This window comes from Eubalaena glacialis, chromosome 18 (genome assembly GCF_028564815.1).
Source record: "Eubalaena glacialis isolate mEubGla1 chromosome 18, mEubGla1.1.hap2.+ XY, whole genome shotgun sequence".
Taxonomy (NCBI): Eukaryota; Metazoa; Chordata; class Mammalia; order Artiodactyla; family Balaenidae; genus Eubalaena; species Eubalaena glacialis.
Genome location: NC_083733.1, coordinates 53,017,446 through 53,039,378, shown reverse-complemented (window position 1 = coordinate 53,039,378; position 21,933 = coordinate 53,017,446). Strand labels below are relative to the sequence as shown.

Sequence of the window (21,933 nt, the reverse complement as noted above, 5' to 3'; positions counted from 1 at the left end):
TGTTAGTTTCTGCTTTATAACAAAGTGAATCAGTTATACATATACATATGTTCCCATATCTCTTCCCTCTTGCGTATCCCTCCCTCCCACCCTCCCTATCCCACCCCTCTAGGTGGTCACAAAGCACCGAGCTGATCTCCCTGTGCTATGCGGTTGCTTCCCACTAGCTATCTATTTTACGTTTGGTAGTGTATATATGTCCATGCCACTCTCTCACCTCGTCCCAGCTTCCCCTTCCCCCTCCCCATATCCTCAAGTCCATTCTCTAGTAGGTCTGTGTCTTTATTCCCAACTTACCCCTAGGTTCTTCATGACCTTTTTTTTTTTTTCTTAGATTCCATATATATGTGTTAGCATACGGTATTTGTTTTTCTCTTTCTGACTTACTTCACTCTGTATGACAGACTCTAGGTCCATCCACCTCACTACAAATATCTCAATTTCGTTTCTTTTTATGGCTGAGTAATATTCCATTGTATATATGTGCCACATCTTCTTTATCTATTCATCTGATGATGGACACTTAGGTTGCTTCCATGTCCTGCCTATTGTAAATAGAGCTGCAATGAACATTTTGGTACATGACTCTTTATGAATTATGGTTTTCTCAGGGTATATGCCCAGTAGTGGGATTTCTGGGTCGTATGGTAGTTCTATTTTTAGTTTTTTAAGGAACTCCATACTGTTCTCCATAGTGGCTGTATCAATTTACATTCCCACCAACAGTGCAAGAGGGTTCTTTTGAACTCATTGCTGATGATTCCGTGTGACTGTTCACAGGAGACAAGGCAGACAGGGCTCTGTCTGGGTGTGATTATCCTGATACTCACCCTGGGGGTGCATTTTCTATATTATATCAGTGGGAGAAATGGTGGTGCCTAAGGGCATGTGCTGGCCCCTCCCCGCACAGGAGGTAATGACCCTCCCAACACACATCTCCTGTGCATCTGCCCTGGTGGTCGGATTTTTTAATGGCCTGCCCTGCTCACATTCTCCCAGTGACACCATACCCATTTTTCTTAGAGAAAACACTTCCGCCTTCCCTGCTTGAGGTTTGAGAGCAGTGTAGCCACTTCACCCCTCCTCAGCTCCAGGGGTGGACACTTGGAGGCCTGAGTGGGTGACATGATTCATCCCCATAATCCCAGCTGACCTCACAGTGGCCCTTGTGAGTTTTCAGGCAGCTTGAATCTCTGTGCCCTATTCCCTGTTCTAGCTTGGTCAGAATCAATGTGATGAATGTTCTTCCAATATTATTTCTTTATTTTAAAAAATTGCATAATAATACATGAATATATTCTTATTGTAAAAGAATCCAACAATACAGAAGTAAAATATGAAAGGCAGCTTCACTTCCCCCTGACACTTTTCCTTTCCTAGTAACCTCTCTTTTATTTATACCCATATGTGTACATATATAAATATATAGTTCTAAAAAGTGCATAAATGGAATCATGCTATATGTAATGTTCTGAAACTTCATGTTTCACCATGTAATATGCCTTAGTAATCTTTCCATGTCAGTACACATAGATCTACTGTATTCTTTCTGATAGTTACATGGTATTTTATTTTAGGACCATCCTATAATGTATGCAGTCATTCAGGGTCCACTTTCATGTTTCAATTCCTTTGTTATAACAGACAGTGCTTTGGTGAATACCTGTCTATCAATCAATCTATCTATCTATCTAGACCCGTGCGAGTATTTTGGTTAGATAGAATTTTTAGAAATGTAATTGATATAATTCCTGGGTCAAAGAGAGGCACTTCTTTAAATTTTTTGATAGATATTTTCATATCACCTTCATGAAAATGTTCAGTAATATACATTCCCACCAACTGTGTATGAGAGTACCCATTTCCATGCACCTTCTCCAATACTGGATTTGTTTTTTTTTGGCCGAACTGTGCGGCATGTGAGATCTTAGTTCCCTGACCAGGGATCGAACCCGTGCCCCCTGCAGTGGAATCACGGAGTCTTAACCACTGGACCGCCAGGGAAGTCCAACACTAGATATTTTGAATCTTTAACATTTTTGCTCATAGGATGGGTAAAAATGATGGTATCTTGTTGTTTCAGTTTACATTTTGAGGATTCTTTCAACTTAGGTGATCCAAATCCATTTCATATAAATATGGGAAATGATGGAGTATTCAGTAAATAATACTGGGGTAGTTGACTGTCTATTTGGAAAAGTTACAAATAGACAACAAAAGTAAATTCAAGTGTTTTAAAGATTGAATATATTTTTCAAAAATATAGAAGTTGTATAGACATTATATAATTTCTTAAGCTTTGGAAATGAGAAGGCTTTTTCCTAGTGTGATATAAACATAGAAGTCATCAAAGAAATGACAAACATGAGCACATTAAAAATATAAAGCTATGGAAAAATTATTCACAAAATAAGACCACTGTCTTTCTACATATATAACTGATAAAGGGTTTATATACTAACATTCAAAGAACTTCTGCAAATCAAATAAGAAAAAACCAAGTATAGAAACATAAATTACTGGACTTCCCTGGTGGCGCAGTGGTTAAGAATCTGCCTGCCAACGCAGAGGACACGGGTTCGAGCCCTGGTCCAGGGAGATCCCACATACCGCAGAGTAACTAAGCCCATGTGCCACAACTACTGAGCCTGCGCTCTAGAGGCTGCGCGCCACAACTACTGAGCCCGCGTGCCACAACTACTGAGCCCGCGTGCCACAACTACTGAGGCCCACACGCCTAGAGCCCACGTTCCACAAAAAGAGAAGCCACCGCAATGAGAAGCACACACACTGCAATGAAGAGTAGCCCCCGCTCACCGCAACTAGAGAAAGCCCGCGCTCAGCAACAAAGACCCAACGCAGCCAAAAATAAATAAATAAAATAAATAAATTTACTTTAAAAAAAGAAAGAAAGAAACATAAATTACTATATACAATATGCAAATATTTTCTACCTCAATTTTCATCCAAGAAATTAAAATAGTACTGAGTGTGGTGTTTGATTTTATGTTTTCCACTTTGCTGGGCCACAGTGCCCATATATTTGATCAAACATTGTTCTAGCTGCTCTGTGAGGATGTTTTTCGGGTGAGATTTATGTTTAAATTGACAGACTTTGAGTAAAGCAGATTCCCTTTCATTAATGTGGGTGAGTCTCTTCGGATCAGTCGAAGGCGTGAATAGAATAAAAAGCTGACCGCCCCTGAGCAAGAGGGAATTCTCCACCAGACCGCATCTGCATCGTCAGCTCTTCCTAGTTTCCCAGCAGACAGCCTTTGAGTTGAACAGCAACTTATTCCTGAGTTTCCATCCTACCGGCCTCCTCCATCAGATTCTAGACTCACCAAACCACCACAATCATATGAGCCAACTCCTTAAATAAATCTCTTTCGATGTATATACACTTTGGTTCCATTTCTCTGGAGGGCCCTGACTAATACACTGATTTATTAAATTTTAAATGTTAATTTAAAAAAAAAAATTAAAATATGATATTTTTCCTTGTTGGCAGGATTATGGAGTCTCTTATAGACTATTTAGGAGAGAGAAGGTTGATTCAGCCAGGGAAAGTAATTTGTCAATATTTATAAAAATTTCAAATGTATATACTATTTAATACAGCAGTACCACTTTCAGGAAATGTACAAATGCACAGCATTTATGTAAAAGGATGTTCCTGGTAGCATTATTTATAATAGTGGAAAATCAGAGATTCTTTTTATTATTCATTCATTTATTTATCAAATACCAAATGCCTGCTCTGTGCTAGGTTCAGTTTTAGGCACCTGGCTATACCGTAATGAGTAAAACAGACATGATGACTGCTGTCAAGGGCTTCTCGGTCTAGAGGGAGGAATCACATATGAAACAAATGAACAGACAAGTATGTAAGTCAAACTGTCACAGCACCTCAAGGGGGGTGAGGGCTACTTGAAATTGGGTGATCAGGGAACGTCTCTCTAAAGAATGACATTGGAGAGAAAACCTGAAAGAAGGGGGTGAGCCAGCCAAGCAAAGTGTGAAGGAAACTGTGTGCAGAGATTAAGAGCTTGAGGCCAGGCCAGCAGAGTGATATCAGCAAAGGCGTCGCAGGAGCCTGGAGAGAGAGTCAGGGCCAGATGGGCCCAGGGCCTGGTAGGCCAGGAAGAGGGGATCGGAATAGGAAACCAGTGAAAGGTTTTATTCAGGGCAATGACATGATCTAGGTTATGTTCTTCAAAGGTTCCTCTGGCGTGGTGTGAACTAATCGGGATGAGGACAAAAAGAAAGACTGGGTTAGAAGATTTTGCAGCAGGCCAGGTGAGAGGTAATGGCTGCCGTGGAGTTGGAGAGAAGTAGATTCATACAAGATATATTCTGGAGACAGAACCAGGAGGACTTGATGGTGAATTGTATGTGGGTGGTAAGGGAGAGGACATCCAAAATGGCTTCCTGACCACTCTACGCCTATCGGGAGGGCTAAAATAAAAATGCTAAAACACCCCCAAGTGCTGACAAGGATGTGGAGCAAGTGCATCTCTCATAGATTGCCAGAGGGAATGCAGAATGGTACAGCGTCTCTGGCCAACAGACTGAAGGTATCTTAAAAAGTTAAACATACAATTACCGTATGACTCAGCCATCCTTCTCCTGGATATTTGACCTAGAGAAATGGAAACTTATATCCACATAGAAACCTGTGCATGAATGTTTAGAGCAGCTCTGTCCATGATTGCCCTAAACTGCAACAACCCAAGTGTGCTTCAGTGGGTGTATGAATAAGCAAATTGTGGTGCAGTCATACAGTGGAACAAAGTACTCAGCAATAAAAGGAAACAAACTGTGATAGTATCAGCTGGGATGAATATCAAAGATCTTATGCTGAGTGAAAGAAGCCAGTCTCAAAAGGTTAAAATTATAGGATTTCGTTTACGTGAAATCCTTGGAAAGGTGAAATCATGATGATAGGGAGCAGATCTGTGGTTAGGGGTGAGGGGAAAATGTGACTCTGCCCCCTTTTTATCTTGATCATGGTGGTAGTTATAGGAATCTATGTGTGTTAAAATTCACAGAACTGTACAGCTCTCCCTGAAAAAAGTTCCTTTTTATAGTATGATTATTTTAAAAATAAGAAAATTAAATTGTTAAAAAAAAATGACTCCTGGGTTTCTGGCATGGGTAGAAAGGTAGATTCCACCATTTACAGAGGTGGAATAGGCTGGGCGGTGGGACCAGATTTGGGGGATGGAATGAAAAGTTCGGTTTGGACTTGTGAAGTTGGGATGCTCCCTGGACACAGTTGGATACACAGGAGTCTGGGGCCGGAGATAGAGATTTGGGAGTCATCAATGATTAAAGCCATGGTAGTGAATTAGAACACCTGGGGAGGACTTCCCTGGTGGTCCAGTGGCTAAGACTCCACGCTCCCAATGCAGGGGGGCTGGGTTCGATCCCTGGTCAGGGAACTAGATCCCGCATGCATGCCACAACTAAGGAGTCTGTGAGCTGCAACTAAGGAGCCAGTGAGCCACAACTAAGACCCAGCGTGACCAAAAAAAAAAAAAAAAAAAAAGAAGAACACCTGGGGAGAGGGTGTAGGGCAAGAACAAAAGGGGAGAACCTTCCAGAGCAATGAACAATGCCTTCCAGAGAGTGGGGGCAGGAGGAGGAGCCAGGGTCGAGATGGAGGGATCCGGGGATCATGGGGTATTAGGAGTGTGTCTCCTTTGACTGACTGTCCTCCAGGGACCTTCCCTGTGAGGAGGGCTGCTGAGGTAGACAGGGACTTCTAAATGAGAACGAGGAACTCGTAAGAATGATTTTAGAAAGTCAGCAGGTCTTTGCGGCTGTTTGCCATCAGATCCGGGAAAATTTTTCTCTGAGCCGCGCTTGTGGCAAAATGACACTTCCTCCTGCTTCCTTCCCTACCCGTCCATCCTCAACATCTGAACCCACCTCAACCTCCACTGCTGCAGAGTCCACAAACTGGGAGCCTAGGAGCCGTCCACAGCCCTCAGTTCTGGTTTGTTTTCACCACACACAATCCTTTCACATTTTGAATTGGTTATCAGCTTAAAAGAATATAAAATTTCAAAAACAGCAGCAACAGCTGGATATCCAACTGGAAAAACTGGAAGGTCTGGCAACATGGAGTCCACAGCCCTGCGTGGTACCAAGACAGGTGTTGAATTCAGATGGGCCATGCACTCTCCAGGTGGACATAGTCCTTACTACTCCCTGCGGATCTCCAGCATCAAGAGCTGGTTGCCATTTATCATCTCTTTGCACCATGGTTTCTGCCCTTTTGTGTAACCTGGGTTGTTCCACAGCCGTCTGAACTTCTGCAGAGTGGCACAGTAAAAGCAGAGACCTGCTTGGCTTATTGAAACTTGGGAAGATTTTTTTGATGATGGTATGTACACCTATCATATGGGCCCAGAGGTGAGGTGTTACCACATTTTTAATCAACTTCTTTTTATTGAGGCTTAATTTGCATTTTAGCATCCATTTTAAGCATAGAGTTCACTAAGTTTTGACAAATCTGTGTGACTCCTACCCCAATCAAGTTATAGAAGATTTCCATCACCCTAAAATGTCCCTCTGGTATCCTCCCAGCCAATCCCCGCCCTGTCCCATCCCCAACCCCTGACAACCACTGATATACTTTCTGTCACTTAAAAGCGTTCTGGTACCAATTCCAACCTGGGGTGTCATTTCCCCCACACCACCAAGCAGTTCCCCCGATACCAGCTGAGCGTCCTACAATTCAACTCAATCCTGACACTGTCTACCCAGAGAGAGTGAGTCGCTTCCATGCCCTTTCCCAGCACGCCGCTTTCCCCAAGTTGCCACCCAGAAGCTCTCCAAAATCCATCCTTTCTGGTTTTTATGGTGGCTTCATTTACAAAGGTAAGATGGATTAAATCATTGGTCATTGGTGACTGATTCAACCTCCAGCCCCTCTCCCATCCCTGGAGGTGAGGGGTGGTAGGACTGAAAGTTCCAACCCTCCAATCACATAGTTGGTCCCACTGGCAATCAGCCCTCATCCTTAGGTCGGGATCCAAAAGTCACCTTATTAGCATAACAAAAGACACCTTTGTTGCTCTCATCACTTAGGAAATTCCAAGGATTTTAAGAGTTCTGTGCCAGAAATGGGGATGAAGACCAAATATATATTCATTATAAATCACAATATCACAGTGAGAGGCTATACTGTTATCTATATGGGCAGGTTGTTACTTTTTACTGCCAAGTAGTGTTCCGTTGCATGGCTACATCACAGATTTAAAATCCATTCTCTTTTGATGGACACCTGGGCCGTTTCCAGTTTGGGGCTACTATGATTAAAGCTGCCCTGAATATTTGCGTGCAGACTTTGTGTATATAGGGATGCTCTCATCCTCCTGAGTAATACCTAGGAGGACCCTGCTGCTCGTAACCTCAGAAGTGATGCTTCCAAAGCCCTCCTGTGCTTTTGAGCTGGGCGATTCCTCACCAGGCTGGTTGGCATGTGGTCGGCATGCAGCAGCAGGAGTGCTGCTGGTACTGGCAATCGGTGCCGAAGCTTGCTGGCCTGTTTGTTCAGTTCACTTTGCAGTGAACTTTCCTGCTTACATTTTTTTTTTTCTGGCTGACCTCTTGATTTATAGCAAATAATTTGATTGTTTTCCAAAGGATAGGCAAACAAGGAGTTATTTTAGTGGAGGCTTTTAGGGAACACCCTAGAAGAGTGGGCTGTGCTCTAAGCATAGAGAACCGCTAGAAAACAATTATTAGGAAGGGGGGAGGGGACAAGGGAATCAGTGAGTTGCAAGCCCATGATTGTGCATAAATTACAAGTAGTAAATTAGGCATCCAGGAACACATCTCCTCATCTTCATATGGGCAGGGCATGTGTGATGGTGACTCCACGGGTACGAAGACTGTGTTGCTCTCCTGTTTCCAAGAACACTGCGCAGGACCAAGTACCCTGCACAGGGCTAAGTACCCTTCCACAGAGCAGCATCATTCATGATCTCCACCCCACTCATTCAATCCTCTCTTGTTTCCATGGCAATCAAGATCCCATATTGGAGAACAGTATGGAGGTTCCTTAAGAAACTAAAAATGGAGCTACCATATGATCCAGCAATCCCACTCTTGGGCATATATCCAGAGAAAAACATGGTTTGAAAGGATACATGCACCCCAATATTCATTGCAGTGCTGTTTATAATAGCCAAGATATGGAAGCAACCTAAATGTCCATCGACAGATGAATGGGAAAACAAGATGTGGTACATATATAAAATGGAATATTACTCAGCCATTAAAAAGACTGAAATAATGTCATTTGCAGCAACATGGATGGGCCTAGAGATTATCATACTAAGTGAAGTAAGTCAGACAGAGAAAGACAAATATATGAAATCGTTTATATGCGGAATCTAAAAAAAATGATACAAACGAACTTATTTATTTGCAAAACAGAAACAGACTCACAGATTTAGAGAATGAATTTATGGTTATCGGGGGGGAAAAGGGTGTGAAGAGATAGATTGGGAGTTTGGGATTGACATGTACATAGTGCTATATTTAAAGTAGATAACAAACAAGGACCTACTGTATAGCACAGGGAACTCTGCTTAGTACTCTGTAATAACCTAAATGGGAAAAGAATTTGAAAAAGAATAGATACATGTGTATGTATAACTGAATCACTTTGCCTTACACCTGAAACTAACACAGCATTGTTAATCAACTATACTTCAATAGAAAATTTTTAAAAATCCGATAACAAGCATGGGAATTTTTATCAATAAAAGGAGGAGAACTTGCAGTGGAGACTATCAGTCAGATGATACTCGACCTTAGAAAGTGCCCATCCAGTAGTCTGTTCTTTGTCTTATAGTGCTATGTCCACGTAGCCCCAGCCAGCCAGCTCTCAAAATTCTGAATGATAGGGTGTCCCAATATTTTGATGCCAGAACTACTGACTGGAACCATAAGAAATCTCCCCTAAGTACAGCCATAATAGGTAGGATAAACACTAAGATTTCATAACTCCTACAAAGTAAATAGAGTTTAGCAATTCCAGGATCATAAAACAATTTAAAATAAAAGAAGACATCACTGGGTAGTTTCCAGTAGGATATAGGATGCTGAGGTACAGCATCTTATCCATTAGAGTTAAGATGCATTTGGCTGCAAGTTAGAGAATACCTGGCCAATAGTGAGTCAGCCATAGGGATGATTGGAGGTGGTAATCCCAGCCCAACAAGCTCATCAAGGGCCCAGGCCCTTTCCATCCTTCTTCTCTGCCACCTTTAGCTTGTTACCTTTCTTCTTCAAGTATGTGGTCTTATGGCCCCCAAACGGCTGCTATAGCTCCAAGTGTCATATCCTCATGTAAAATCTTCCAAACCAGGAAGGGAGGGGGAAGGTCCTCACACATCTATCTCTCTAGTAAGAAGGAAAACCTTTCCCAGAGACCCTCAGCAGACTTCTTACCATTTTTTGGCTAAAATTGGGTCATGTGTCCTTCCTGAGACCAGTCACCTATAAAGGGGAACAAGATTGTCATGACTAGTTCCAATTACGATTCAACCCCTGGAGCTGGGGGATCTGCAACGGGGGATGATTGATTTAGTTGTCTCACTGTACCCTTCTAGTATAAATTCAGTAAAATCACTCTCTTCCAAAAATATTTCTCTACCCCATTTCCTCTTCTGTAACATTTTCTCTCCCCTAGTTCCACGCCTCCGTGGGGATCAACTCCATGCACCTTCACACTTCCAACAGTGTTCATCAGATTTCATTCATTCTAGCCCATTCTTCTTCTGGTATGTGACCCCAGCATCCTTTTCCCAGAACATGGGCCACCATCTTGATGCCTTGATCTCCCTCCATGTGATTTTTCAGAACTGGCCTTAAAGGGAAGTCAGCAAGCTTCTCACTTCTCTTTGCGGAGTTTTAGGGCCACAACTACCTGTATTGCTTTGGCCTTTTTTTTTTTTCAACCATAGGGGTCACATCAGAGAGGGGAAGGTAAAAAGTTGAACACTTTCTCACACTAGTTTACTCTATTTGTTCCCCCACCCTAGCCTCTGTCTTTCACCTCTGATTCTCCTCTCCCAGAATCTATGGCCTGACTTCTCCACCACGTCTCTTTCTACTTCTTATTGCTGCTCTGCTTCTTCCTTTTGGATGATTCTTGCAACTAATTTTGCAGACTCCCAGTCTTCTTATTCCTACCTACCCCCATCTGTTCTTCACCTCCCACCCCCTCTCCCCCAACCCTAACCTGGCCTGGTTTGCCCCTTCCCAGGGTCCAAGTGAAGCAGATTTACTTCTCCTGCTTTGCATCACAGCTTCCCTTGCCCCACCAGGCACATACACAGACTTGCTAAACTATCCTAAGATTCTGGTCACAGGTGATGTATTCAGCTCAGGAAAAGTTATCAAGTCAGCCACCTCCCTGTGCCTCCCTGCTTCCTGCCTGCCCCTCTGCCCTACTCTGACTGACACTGGTTCATGGATAGTCTGAGCTGCAGTGGTTTCAACACTCACTGCCTTCAGTCAGGCTGCAGTGGACCATCTTTGCCAATTTCTTAATGACTTCTTGAATGGCTTCCCTAGGTTTCTGGTCACGCTTGGTGATTTAAAACTCCTAGCCTCCTCACCATTCTCCTATGAGCTGAGACTTGACCTGTGGCCCTGGGAACCTATGGCAGAGATGAATCTAGTCTACACTTCCTCCCATCCTTCTGGGTTACACTGCCCTAGGTTTTGGGGGTGGACCCTTCCTTCTAAGAGGGAAAGGTTCCTACTCCCATGGCCATCAATGACTCCCTTTTATAAACCTTTAAAAACTTGTTTTGGGCTTCCCTGGTGGCGCAGTGGTTGAGAATCTGCCTGCCAATGCAGGGGACACGGGTTCGAGCCCTGGTCTGGGAAGATCCCACATGCCGCGGAGCATCTGGGCCCGTGAGCCACAATTACTGAGCCTGCGCGTCTGGAGCCCGTGCTCCGCAACAAGAGAGGCTGCGACAGTGAGAGGCCCGCGCACCGCGATGAAGAGTGGCCCCCGCTTGCCGCAACTAGAGAAAGCCCTCGCACAGAAACGAAGACCCAACACAGCCATAAATAAAGTAATTAATTAATTTAAAAAAAAAAAAAAAGAATAGGGCAAGTTACTTTAAAAAAAAAAAACAACTTGTTTTGTTAATTGACAAAATTTTACTGCTAAGAAACCTAGTTCTCTAAAAATCACAGACTGGGAACTCCCTTGTGGTCCAGTGGTTAGGACTGCGCACTTCCACTGCCAGCACCCAGGTTCAGTCCCTGGTCAGGGAACTAAGATCCCACAAGCCGTGTGGCATGGCCAAATTTAAAGTAAAATCACAGACTGTCAGAAACGTGGCTGTTTGAAATCACATCAGTGAGAATGGAACATTCCTCTGCTGCTTGAAGGCTCTGGGCAGGAGCCTGTGACACAGAGAAGCAGCCTTGCTTTTCAGCCCCCAGAGCTTCAGATAAGGAGTTTTCAGGCACGAAATTCTGCCTTTATCTTTATTTTGTATTTTCCAAAGAATCGGACCCTGGGTCTGCTTCTCAGCCCAGGGCTGAAATTGACCTCTTTCCACCCAGGCCTGCTGTGCTTTGAGCCTATCAAATACTACTTCATCAAAGCATCACCTGAAAGTCACCCTTACCCCAAACCTCTAATAACCCCGTCTCTTCTTTCGTGAGATGCCCCACGCTTCCTCTGGAATGTGGTCTCCTTTGCTCCAGCAAGATAATGAACCTGACTTTGTTGGGCTACAGTTTTGTGTGAGACAGGCTTCATCACTCTGTGAGTGAGGAGACCTGTTATCTAGCTCATGCGTTCTCAGCACAGGCAGTATTGCTCCCGAAGATGTGAAAATTAGTTCTGGGGGAGCCAAAAAGTCTTACAGTGGTTTGTGGCCTTCCAAATCGCACACACATAAACAGATACATAGTATGTCTGTTGTATTAAAATTTCATGGGCAGGCAGGGGAAGGTACTGAGTAGGAGGAAAAGATCCAAAAAGGCTCCTTGAGGGAACAATGATCCAAAAGTTTGAGAAACAGTGCTTTAGCTAATACTGAATAGCTTTTGGTGTCTGCTGTGAGTCAGGTGCCCGGGTGCTGGCTCTCTTTGGCAGCTAGAATTGAGTTCTTCTGACCTCGGTCTTGGGAGACCCAACCTGGTTTGACCTCTCCCAGCACCCCAGAACTCCCCCACTCAGCCCTGTGCCTGCGATGCCCTCATCCATGGGAGCCTCATACCTGCTTACTCTGCCAAATGGGGAGAGTGCCTGGTGCCCCGTCATTCACAGGTACGCGCCCACACCACCTCTCTGCCCGTCTCCCTCCTCTGCTTAGATGGGCACAGGGCAGCAGCCCCAGAACACGCGCTCTGCTCCTTGAGCACCCCTTTCCCTTGACTTCCGAGAGATATGGAGAACACTACAACTCTGCCCTCACCACCACCCAGCCTCTGATGACTTTTCATCCTCCCCACCCGTCAGCCTTCAGTTTACACAGACTGGGGTAGGGGTGGGGTCCTGGGTGATGGCTGGGGGTAGCACAGCCAGCTAAGCTGCCTCTTCTTCCTTGGTGTAAACTCTGGGGGAGGAGTCAGACTCCTGTTCTTCGTGGCTCTCTCTGGAACGCGGGGTTTCCAACTCCTCTTTGTCCTCGCTCGTGGGTCCTGGCTACCACTCCTGGAGCTGCAAGACTCCACGTCACCACTGTGCCCTTTCTGAACCACGCAGACCCATGTTCACATCAAGGTCTGAGTGCCTTGGGACAGACAGATGAGCCATGGGACAGAGGGACAGCTCATGCCTTCATCTCTGTACAGAGACGATGTCTCTCTCCCTCCACCTGAGACCCAGTCCCCATCCACAGCCAGTCCTCATTCCCCAGCGACCTTAACCTCAGGAAGAAAACAGATGCTAAAGATGTTAGTATTGAAATCCCGGAATTTCTGAGCGCAGCCATCTGCACACAGTAAGTGCACCATAAATGTTTTTGAACTAAAGCTGACCGGGACTTCCTTGGCGGTCCAGTGGTTAAAACTCCGAGCTTCCACTGCAGGGGGCGCGGGTTCAATCACTGGTCAGGGAACTAAGATCCCACATGCTGTGCAGTGCGGCCAAAATAAAAAAATAAAGTAAGAGACTTCTTGGTTTGTCATTAAAAAAAAAAACACAACAAATTAAAAAAAGAAATAATAAAGCTGACAGTGCAAACAGGTGCCAGCATTTCTCTGGTTGCTTTCTCAGGGGAGGAGGCCTTGACCAACTCTTTCTCATGCACCACCCCTCAGTGGAAAATGAAAAATTACTAAGTGATTGCAGTTTGATAAAAATAGCTCTTAAGAACACACATTTGTCTTTGTAGTAACCCGAAGTCAACTGGGCTGACTAATTCTCTTCATTTATTTTTTTTCCAAGAGGGTTTCTTTACTGGGAAGAGGATGTATCCACACAAATAGTTGATCTGCTTTGCATCTAGTTCTGTTTCTCATTGTGCCCTGTTTACATTTGTCCTGGTCAGACTGCCTCAGCCGACTCTGGACGTTTGACTGGGCCCAGTCACGGTAGATGACACACAGCTGGTGGCAGAGTGGCTTAGGGACCTGAGTTTCGGAGTCAGCTGATTTCAGCCTCCAGCCCTGCTTCAATCACTTATTGGCTATGGGATCTCAGGTGAGAGACTTCACCTCGCCGGGCCCATTCCCTCACCTGTAAAATGGGAATAGTAATAGTACCTGCCTCACGGCTACTGAGAAGATTGAAGACAATGTCAGGCTAAGCCCTTAAGATAGGTTAGCTATTATTTTTATTCTTCCAATCCAAATCCTCTCCCAGCAACTAGGCATCTTATAGTTTAACACTTTTCCTTCAGAGTCTTCGTGTTTTATCCTTCCATCCATCAACACCACCTAAGATACACTCACATACACCACCCACACACACCATAAAAAAAAAAAAGATTAAGAAAAAACCATTCTCTTTTGCTTGCTACCAAATTTATTTAGGTAATTTTTCTTCTGTCATTTTTCATAAGTGTCCCTGAAAGTCTGAATTTGTTGAAGAGTGGAAACTTTCTGGAAGAGCGCATGTGACAGCAGGATGCTCCCTCATTCCTGGAGTCCTGTGTCCCCATTCCTGCCCAGCTGAGTCAGTAGTTCTGAAGGACAGATTCCTCCTCTCTTCTGTCCCAAGTCACTGGGCAGCTCCCTCAGACCCTGGACACTGCTCTCAACTCCTCCTTCACCTTCAGCAAAGCACAGGAGCTCGCCTGCTGCCCTGGGGAGCTCCTTATTCTCCAGAGTTCTCTCTCACCTTGACCGCTCCCTGAGCATGTTGGGGCACGAGAAGGGAGGGCAGTATGGCGAGATCAAGAGCTGGGCTCTTGTGGGCACATCCTGAGGAAGGCTGGGTACCTGCTCTGACCCAAACAGTGCCAATCCCCAGCCTGCCTCTCCAAGGTTCTGCCTGACTTGAGCTTGGAACTGCCCCAGCGATGATCCGCTTTGCAGGCCATTCCACCTGGCCACCCGCTGCAGAGCCCTCCTAGAGTCCACTACCTGGCCTCTATGTTAGACAGCTCCTGCGGTGGCCCCTCTCCTTCACTCTGCAGTGTCACGCTGCCTTCCTGCCACCAAGGGCCACAGGCTCCAGTCAGCCTCCCCAGCAGCCCCCGGAAGTCAGCTTGGAACCCAGATGATGAGAGATAGTAGGCAAGGGGGTCAACACAGGAATTCAGGGTGTTGAGGGGCAGCACGTAACTTCTCCACTTGGGGCTTTCACCCTGGATGTAGCCCACAACATGGGACATGTTGTAGGGCCCAAAGCAGACGAGGAAGTTGAGCAGCATGGCCGCTGCGAGCCTGCCAGCCTCTTCCGCCGGCGCTGGCTGGCTCCCTTACCGAGTATGCACACCAGGCGGCTACAGCAGTAGCTGGTGATGAGCAGGGGCACCCCAAAAAGGACCGCAGCCATCTCCAGCTGGACAGGCAGGAGAAAGGCCGGCTGAGCCTTCTGGAATTCCAGGTAGCATGTCCCGCCAGCTGATCCTTCCGGAATTCCAGGTAGCAGGTCCCGTTGATACCCTGGGTGGGGGAGGAGCGCCCCGAGAATTCAATGGCATGGACCACACTGCAGTGAGCAGCGGCCAGGAGCCAGCAGGCCCCGCTGACCAGGCGAGCCTGTCCCGGCCTTGGCCGGGTCTTGTACCAAACTGGGTAGGCCACGCTCAGGAAGCGCTCATCGCTCACAGTTGCCAGGAAGAGGGACGTGAGATAGATGGTGGTGAAGAAGAGGAATCTGGAGAAGGGGCAGAAGATGAAGGGCAGGGACCAGCGCGTGCCGCTCGCTGCCTGCACCACGCGGAATGGCAGGAAGGGCAACAGGAGCGGGTCCGATAAGGTCAGGTTCAGCGAGAGCATGTCCACGGCCACCGGACAGCGCTGCAGCTTGCCCACGAAGATCACCAGGGCCACCAGGTGGAGGGGAAGCCCCAAGAGGAAGGTGAAGAGGTACACGGAGAAGTAGAGCCAGTGATTGCCGGGGAAGAAGGACCGGTCTGAGCTGGTGTTCATGGTCATGGCCACTAGCAAGAGAGGGACAGAGATGGCAGTCTGGGTGGGCATCTTGCACCATCCGCTTCTCAGCTATCAGAAGGGAACATCATCTCCAGCCTCATTCCCTCATGCCCACAGTGCTTTCCCCAGCGGGGTCAGCCTGCCTGTCTTCCTGGTCATACCCTGTCTCCTATCCCTTTCCTGTCCCTCTCTTCCTGGTCACACCCTGTCTCCTGTCTCCTTTCTCTAAGAACCAAGGTGCCCTCCACAGAGCCCCTCAGGGTCCCGTGCTTACCTGTTGGTTTGAGAACCCAAGTTCTCTGCCGATCAGCAACTTGCTGGCTCCTCCAGAACGAGTCCAGTGAGCTATTATCTGGCAGAACTGATAAAAACCTGGCAGTGCCCATGATGTCACTCGCTGCTGAGCAACAGCCCAAAAGATGCCTTTAGCTCTGTTAGCAGTGCCGGCCCAGTACACAAAATGAGGGGCAAATTCCACGACTGCCTGCGTGCCTTGCTCCCCAGCAGCCTCAGATGGCATAAGCAGACTGCGTCTTCTTCTCTCTGATCCTCTACTTGAATTTCATCTGCTCCTCTAGAATGGCACTCATCCAGTTTGCCTTGTTGTAAGGGCAGGAAGTGTGATACAGTGATGTAGAGCTTGGGCTCTGGAGCCGGGGCTTGGGTTCAATGCTGGTCCTATCACTTACTAACTCTGTGATTTGGGGCAAGTGACTTAAGCCCTCTGTATCTCTGTTTTCTCATCTATAAAACAGGGATAATCGTAACCAATCTCATAGGCTTGCATACATTAAAGCGTTAATGCATGTCAAAGGCTAAGTTAAGTGGTAAGTGTGGTGAGCCCTTGACAGATGCCGGTTGCCGGTCACTCGTGTGGGCTTGTCTCTGGGCTGATAGTAATAACATTAACATTGGTGGCAATGATGATGACAGCTACCTTTTAGTGGGCACATAATCCATAGCAGACCCACTGCTTCTCAGGGGAGAAGAACCTTATGTCTTGAAATCCTCACAGTGGGGAAGTGATTTGCTCCAGGTAATACAGCTTGTTAAGTATCGCCACCAGGGTTCAAACTTCTGTCCAGCTTCAGAGAGTATTTACTTATTCATTCAAATATTTATGGAGTGCAATAAGATACCATTTCATACACCCACTAGAATGGCTATAAGCAAAAAAAAAAAAAAAAAAAAAAAAAAAAAAAATCAGATAATACCAAGTGTTGGTGAGGATGTGGAGAAATGGGAATCCTCATACATGGCTGGTGAGAATGTAAAATGATGGAGTCACTTTGGAGGGCAGTTTGGCAGTTTCTTAAAAAGGTAAACATAAATCTACCACGTAACCCGATTCTGCTATAAGTATTTACTTAAGAGAAGTGAAAACATATGTCCATGCAGAGACTTGCTCATAAATGTTCATAATAGCATTAGTCATAATAACCAAAAAGTGGAAACATCCCCTGGTGGTCTATCAGCCAATGAATGGATAAACCATGTAGCATAGCCATACAATGGAATACTATTTGGCAATGAAAAGGAATGAAATACCCATGTATACCATAACACAAATAAACCTAAAAACATTGTGCTCGGTGAAACAAGCCAGATATAGAAGACCATGTATGTTTCCATTTTTATGAAATGTCTGGAATAGGCAAATGTGTAGAGACAGAAGGTAGATTACTGGTGGCCTGGCGACTGACAGTGGAAATGGGAGTACCTGTAAGTGAACATGAGGGATCTTCCTGGGGTGATAAAAATGTCCTAAATTGGATTATAGTGATATAATATAATCCACACCTCGGTAAATTCACTAAAGATCACGGAGTTGTACATTTAAAGTGGGTGAATTTTATGATATGTAAATTTTATCTCCAATAAGTTGTTAGAAGTATAGCAGTCTCGGGGGCGTCTGAGTGGTGGGAGTATAATAAAGACATCAATAACACAGAGGCTGAGAGCCCCTGGAGCAAACAGCGCAAGCAGAGGGAATGGGGGGGGCGGTGTACAGGCTTGACCTGCTAGGGGCACTGGTAGAAAGTTCAGGGCCCAAGGAGCGAGGGTCACCAGAGGATGCTGGGGGTGGGTCGTGCGGGGCCCCAGGGACCCCAGGGAGGAACTGAAATCTCCCCTAAGTGGAGGAGGCACAAGTCACTGGAAGAAGTGGCCCGGCACCAGCAGGTGCTCGGGTGCGGTGGAAGGGAGGGTGGTTCTCGGGTTACAGGAGGGGCTGCCTGGGCTGGAGTTCAGGCTTCGGGCTTCGGCTGAAATCCTCTGATGTCACCACTGAGCAGAGAACAAACTTGTTTCTGGCTTCGGCAGAGCCTCGGGCAAGTGACTGAACTTCTCTGGCCCATTTCCATATTTTTAAACAGGGATAATAAGACTTCTTTTGGAGGGCTGTTATGAGCATTCACTCATTCAGCAAATATTTACTGCAAGCCTACCGTGTGCTCGGCTCTCTGCTAGTTGCTGGGGATATATCAGCAAATGAAACAAAAATCCTTGCCCTTGTAGACATTTTTTTTTTCTTTTTGGCCATACCACGCGGCACGTGGGATCTTAGTTCCCCGACCAGGGATCGAACCCGTGCCCCCTATAGTGGAAGGGCAGGGTCTTAACCGTTGGCCCTCCAGGGGAGTCCCCCCCTTGTAGACATTTAGGCACGAAAAGAGATAACTTGTGTAAACCAGTTTGTGCTTGTCAGGCACATAGCTACCACTTTTTTGCTTCTGTGTGTTCATGTCTTTATCGTCATTAGAGGAACAAGTCTGTTTCCTGCTCCTCGCCTCAGAGCAGACGCCCAGACATTTGTCTCTCGCGGCCACTGTCCTCTGCCCACTCTCTCTCGGGTTCAGGGTGCTACCATTCACCTTCGCCAAAGGGACCACAAGGACAGGCATTAAGCCTGATACCCCAAGTTTTCCAAATGTCCCCTGATCCTCCTGGAAGGATCACATCCTATGTCCACCCCTCCTTTGCTGTAGGGCCTCGGGTAAATTTCTAAACCCCGCAAAATGAAGATGATAATCATACCTGGTTCCAGGACCACAGCCAACGCATGCAGCACCTTAGTGCAAATTAGGAAAATGTACACCCTGCAGGTGAGCACAGCCCAGCACCAGGGTGCGCTGCTTGAGGAGTATCTTTGTTCAAATTAGAATAAGTTGCTGCTTCCCCTGGTTGGAAGCAGCCCCATGCCAGGCCCACGGCTTGGCGAGCAAAGCACAGGGTAGAATTTCGTCGGTGTTTGCGCCTCTGCCTGACACCCTCTTGCAGTGAGCAGTCCTGCTCATCTGTACAGCAGCCGCATGGCTGAATTGAAGGAATGTGGGAGGATGAAATGAGACAATGCTTGTAAAGCACTTGGCATGGTGACTGTCACATGTATTTCTGGAGTTGCTAGTGTTTTCCCTTCCCCCGGCATCTTCTCCTACCAGCGTCCTGTTCACATTTCTAATGCTGCTCCCTTGTGGTGTCAAGCGGTATAACAGTGTCATTACCTTGCCTCCAGCCTCTTATTCAGAAATTCAAAATGGTCTTTCCTAGGAAATGATTTTGGAGTAACATCTCCCAAAGTAGGCCATCAGAGTGGCGGCAGTTCCTCTGGCTTAGAAGCAAACCTCCCTCCTCCTTCCCCACAGGGCACACGGGCAGTCAGGCCAGTCAGGACTCGGGAGAAGAGAAACGGACAGAGGTGGGAAATCGCGCAGATGTGTGCCGAGGCAGCTTACTTTCCTCCTGTGACCCAGCTCCAGGCCTCCACTCTTCTCTCCACCTGGGATGCCATCTTCTGCCAGGCTCAGTTCTTCCCATAAGTGGCTCCGGGGATGCCCCCCAGGCAAAACCACCCTGCAGTTCCTTCGGAGCAGCCCTTGCCAAGCGCCTGGAGAAGCAGTCTGGCTCTCCTGCTCCCTGCCCCTTCCCCCCTGCAGTGATGACTACTTCTGGGACGGCCCCCCTTTTGCGTTTGCCCCACGTGTTGTCCCCCGGCCAGCGCCCCCTCCCAAGTAGCCGGTCACCAGTGGGTTGAGCACCACGCTCCACGCACCTGTAATGAGCCCCAGCTTCCGCCAGCAGCCTCCGATGCTGGGGTGCAGGAAGCCAGCCACGTTGGAGGCATTGTAGGGTCCCAAGCAGAGCAGTAGTGTGAGCAGAGCCCCGCCAGCCACCCAGGCCGCCTTTAGCTTCCGTCTGTGGCTCAGGCCTGAGTGGGCCAGCGCCCGGAGGCAGCCCGCGTAGCAGAAGGCCGTGATGATCAGGGGCAGAAAAAAGAGCAGCAGAGAGAGGCTGAAGCGCGCAGGGCCCGCCGAGGCCGGGTCCCAGGCCTCCAGGCAGACCGGAGAGCCGTTGACTGGCGTGCTGATGCCCAGGGAGCTGGTGGTATTGTCCAGCCAGCCTCCCGGAGCCTCCAACCCAAAGACCAGCCCCAGGTGACAGAGGACAAGGGCCCATATGGCCACACACACGCCCCAGGAATAGCGCGGCCTCCGGGCAGCTTGGTAGCCCAAGGGGAAGGCGGCTCCCAGGTAGCGGCCGACGCTCAGGGCGGCCAGGAAGCCGGCGCCCGTGTAGAGCGGAGCGAAGTGGACCAGGGCGAAGGCAGGACAGAGTGAGGTTGGCAGGGGCCAGGCTCCCCCGGCCAGGGCCTCCGTCGCCTTCAGGGGCAGAGACGTCGCCAGCAGGAGGTCAGAGCAGCCCAGGTGGAGGGCATAGACCAGGCTGGGGGTGAGGCGCAGCCGGGCGTGGGACACGGCGCCTGCGATGGCCAGGGCGTTGAGTGGGAAGCCCAGGGCGAAGGCGGCCATGTAGAGGGCGAAGGAGAGCTGCGGGGGCAGGTCCATGGGGCCCCTCGTGCGCGCCACTGGCTCCCTGCCCTCAGGTCTCAGGGCCCGGGAAAGGGGGCTCCCAGAGTCACAGACTGGTTTCAGCACTTGCTCAGGGTGCGAGAAGCCATCCAGTGGGATAGCTGGGGAGACAGACGCCGGTAGGGGGAGGCGGCCTGGATTAGAAGTGAGGACCACTAGCCGTCAGTCCTCTGTTTCCTCTCCACCATGTGCCCCCTTAAAATGAAGCGAGCGATCGCGGTGTAACGGGAGGAGATGGAACACAGGTGTGCAGGTCCCGGAAGAGGGAAGGCCTCTTGATTTCTGAGACTCTGGGGAGACAAGCGGTGGAGAGAATTCAGAACAGAGTTAAGGGACTTCCCCGGTGGCCCAGTGGTTAAGACTTCGCCTTCCAATGCAGGGGCTGCGGGTTCGATCCCTGGTTGGGCAGCTAAGATCCCACATGCCTCGTGGCCAAAAAACCAAAACATAAAACTGAAGCAATAATGTAACAAATTCAATAAAGACTTTAAAAATGGTCCACATCGGGCTTCCCTGGTGGCGCAGTGGTTAAGAATCTGCCTGCCAATGCAGGGGACACGGGTTCGAGCCCTGGTCTGGGAAGATCCCACATGCCGCGGAGCGACTAGGCCCATGAGCCACAACTACTGAGCCTGCGCGTCTGGAGCCTGTGCTCCGCAACAAGAGAGGCCGCGATAGTGAGAGGCCCGCGCACCGCGATGAAGAGTGGCCCCCACTTGCCGCAACTACAGAAAGCCCTCGCACAGAAATGAAGACCCAACACAGCCATAAATAAATAAATAAATAAATAAATAAAATTAAAAAAAAAAAAGGTCCGCATCAAAAAAATCTTTAAAAAAAAGAAGAAGAAAAAAATGAACACAGAGTTGAGCCCGACAGTATGTGTTTTTCTCAGGAAAGGAAGCCAGATTCCTGTGTTCGTACCCCTTCCCCAGTTCCCTGGAAAGAGAAGGAGCTGTTCCCCTACAGCAGGCAGTGCGGGGCTGGTGGCAACGCCTAGCCGAGGGGAAGTCGGGGTGTAGGTTGTAGCAAAGGGCAGGAGAAGGAGGTCACCCGGGGAGAGTCCAGGGGTAAGCCAGGTCCCATTGGTGTCACAGGGAATGACTTTAGCCAGCTTCAGGGGTTCCCCCTAAGCGGAGGCATCTGGGGATCCGGCAAAAAATTGTTGCGGGGAGAGAAGCCACAGAAAGAGGGACTCACCTCTTGGTTCTGCCAGATGTCTCTGAGGCTCAGGAGTCCCCTGAGGGAGGGTGGCCGGGATGGGCAGTGAGCCGGAAGGGAGAGAAGGGCGGGGAGGCAGGGCCATTAGCCTGAGGCACTCACAGCCTGGATGAGCAGCTAATGGGGCATCTCAGAAGGAGGTGAGGGTCCAAGATGATGCAAACACAGGAAGGGGAGAGGTTAGAAATGTGGGCTTTTCCGGGGGGAATGAAGAGTGCATAGCCAGCACCTTTTTTTTTTTTAA

General features: G+C 47.9%; 1 protein-coding gene across 1 annotated transcript; it reads right to left on the bottom strand.

The window, feature by feature from the left end:
- Window positions 1-14,579: 14,579 nt before the first annotated feature.
- Window positions 14,580-20,554, bottom strand: LOC133078904 (free fatty acid receptor 3-like). The gene is given in 4 exon segments (XM_061174107.1): window positions 14,580-14,884; window positions 14,887-15,028; window positions 15,064-15,608; window positions 19,652-20,554. Coding segments are annotated over 4 exon segments (1,785 nt in total). The 5' UTR covers window positions 20,445-20,554.
- Between the last annotated feature and the right edge of the window lie 1,379 nt (window positions 20,555-21,933).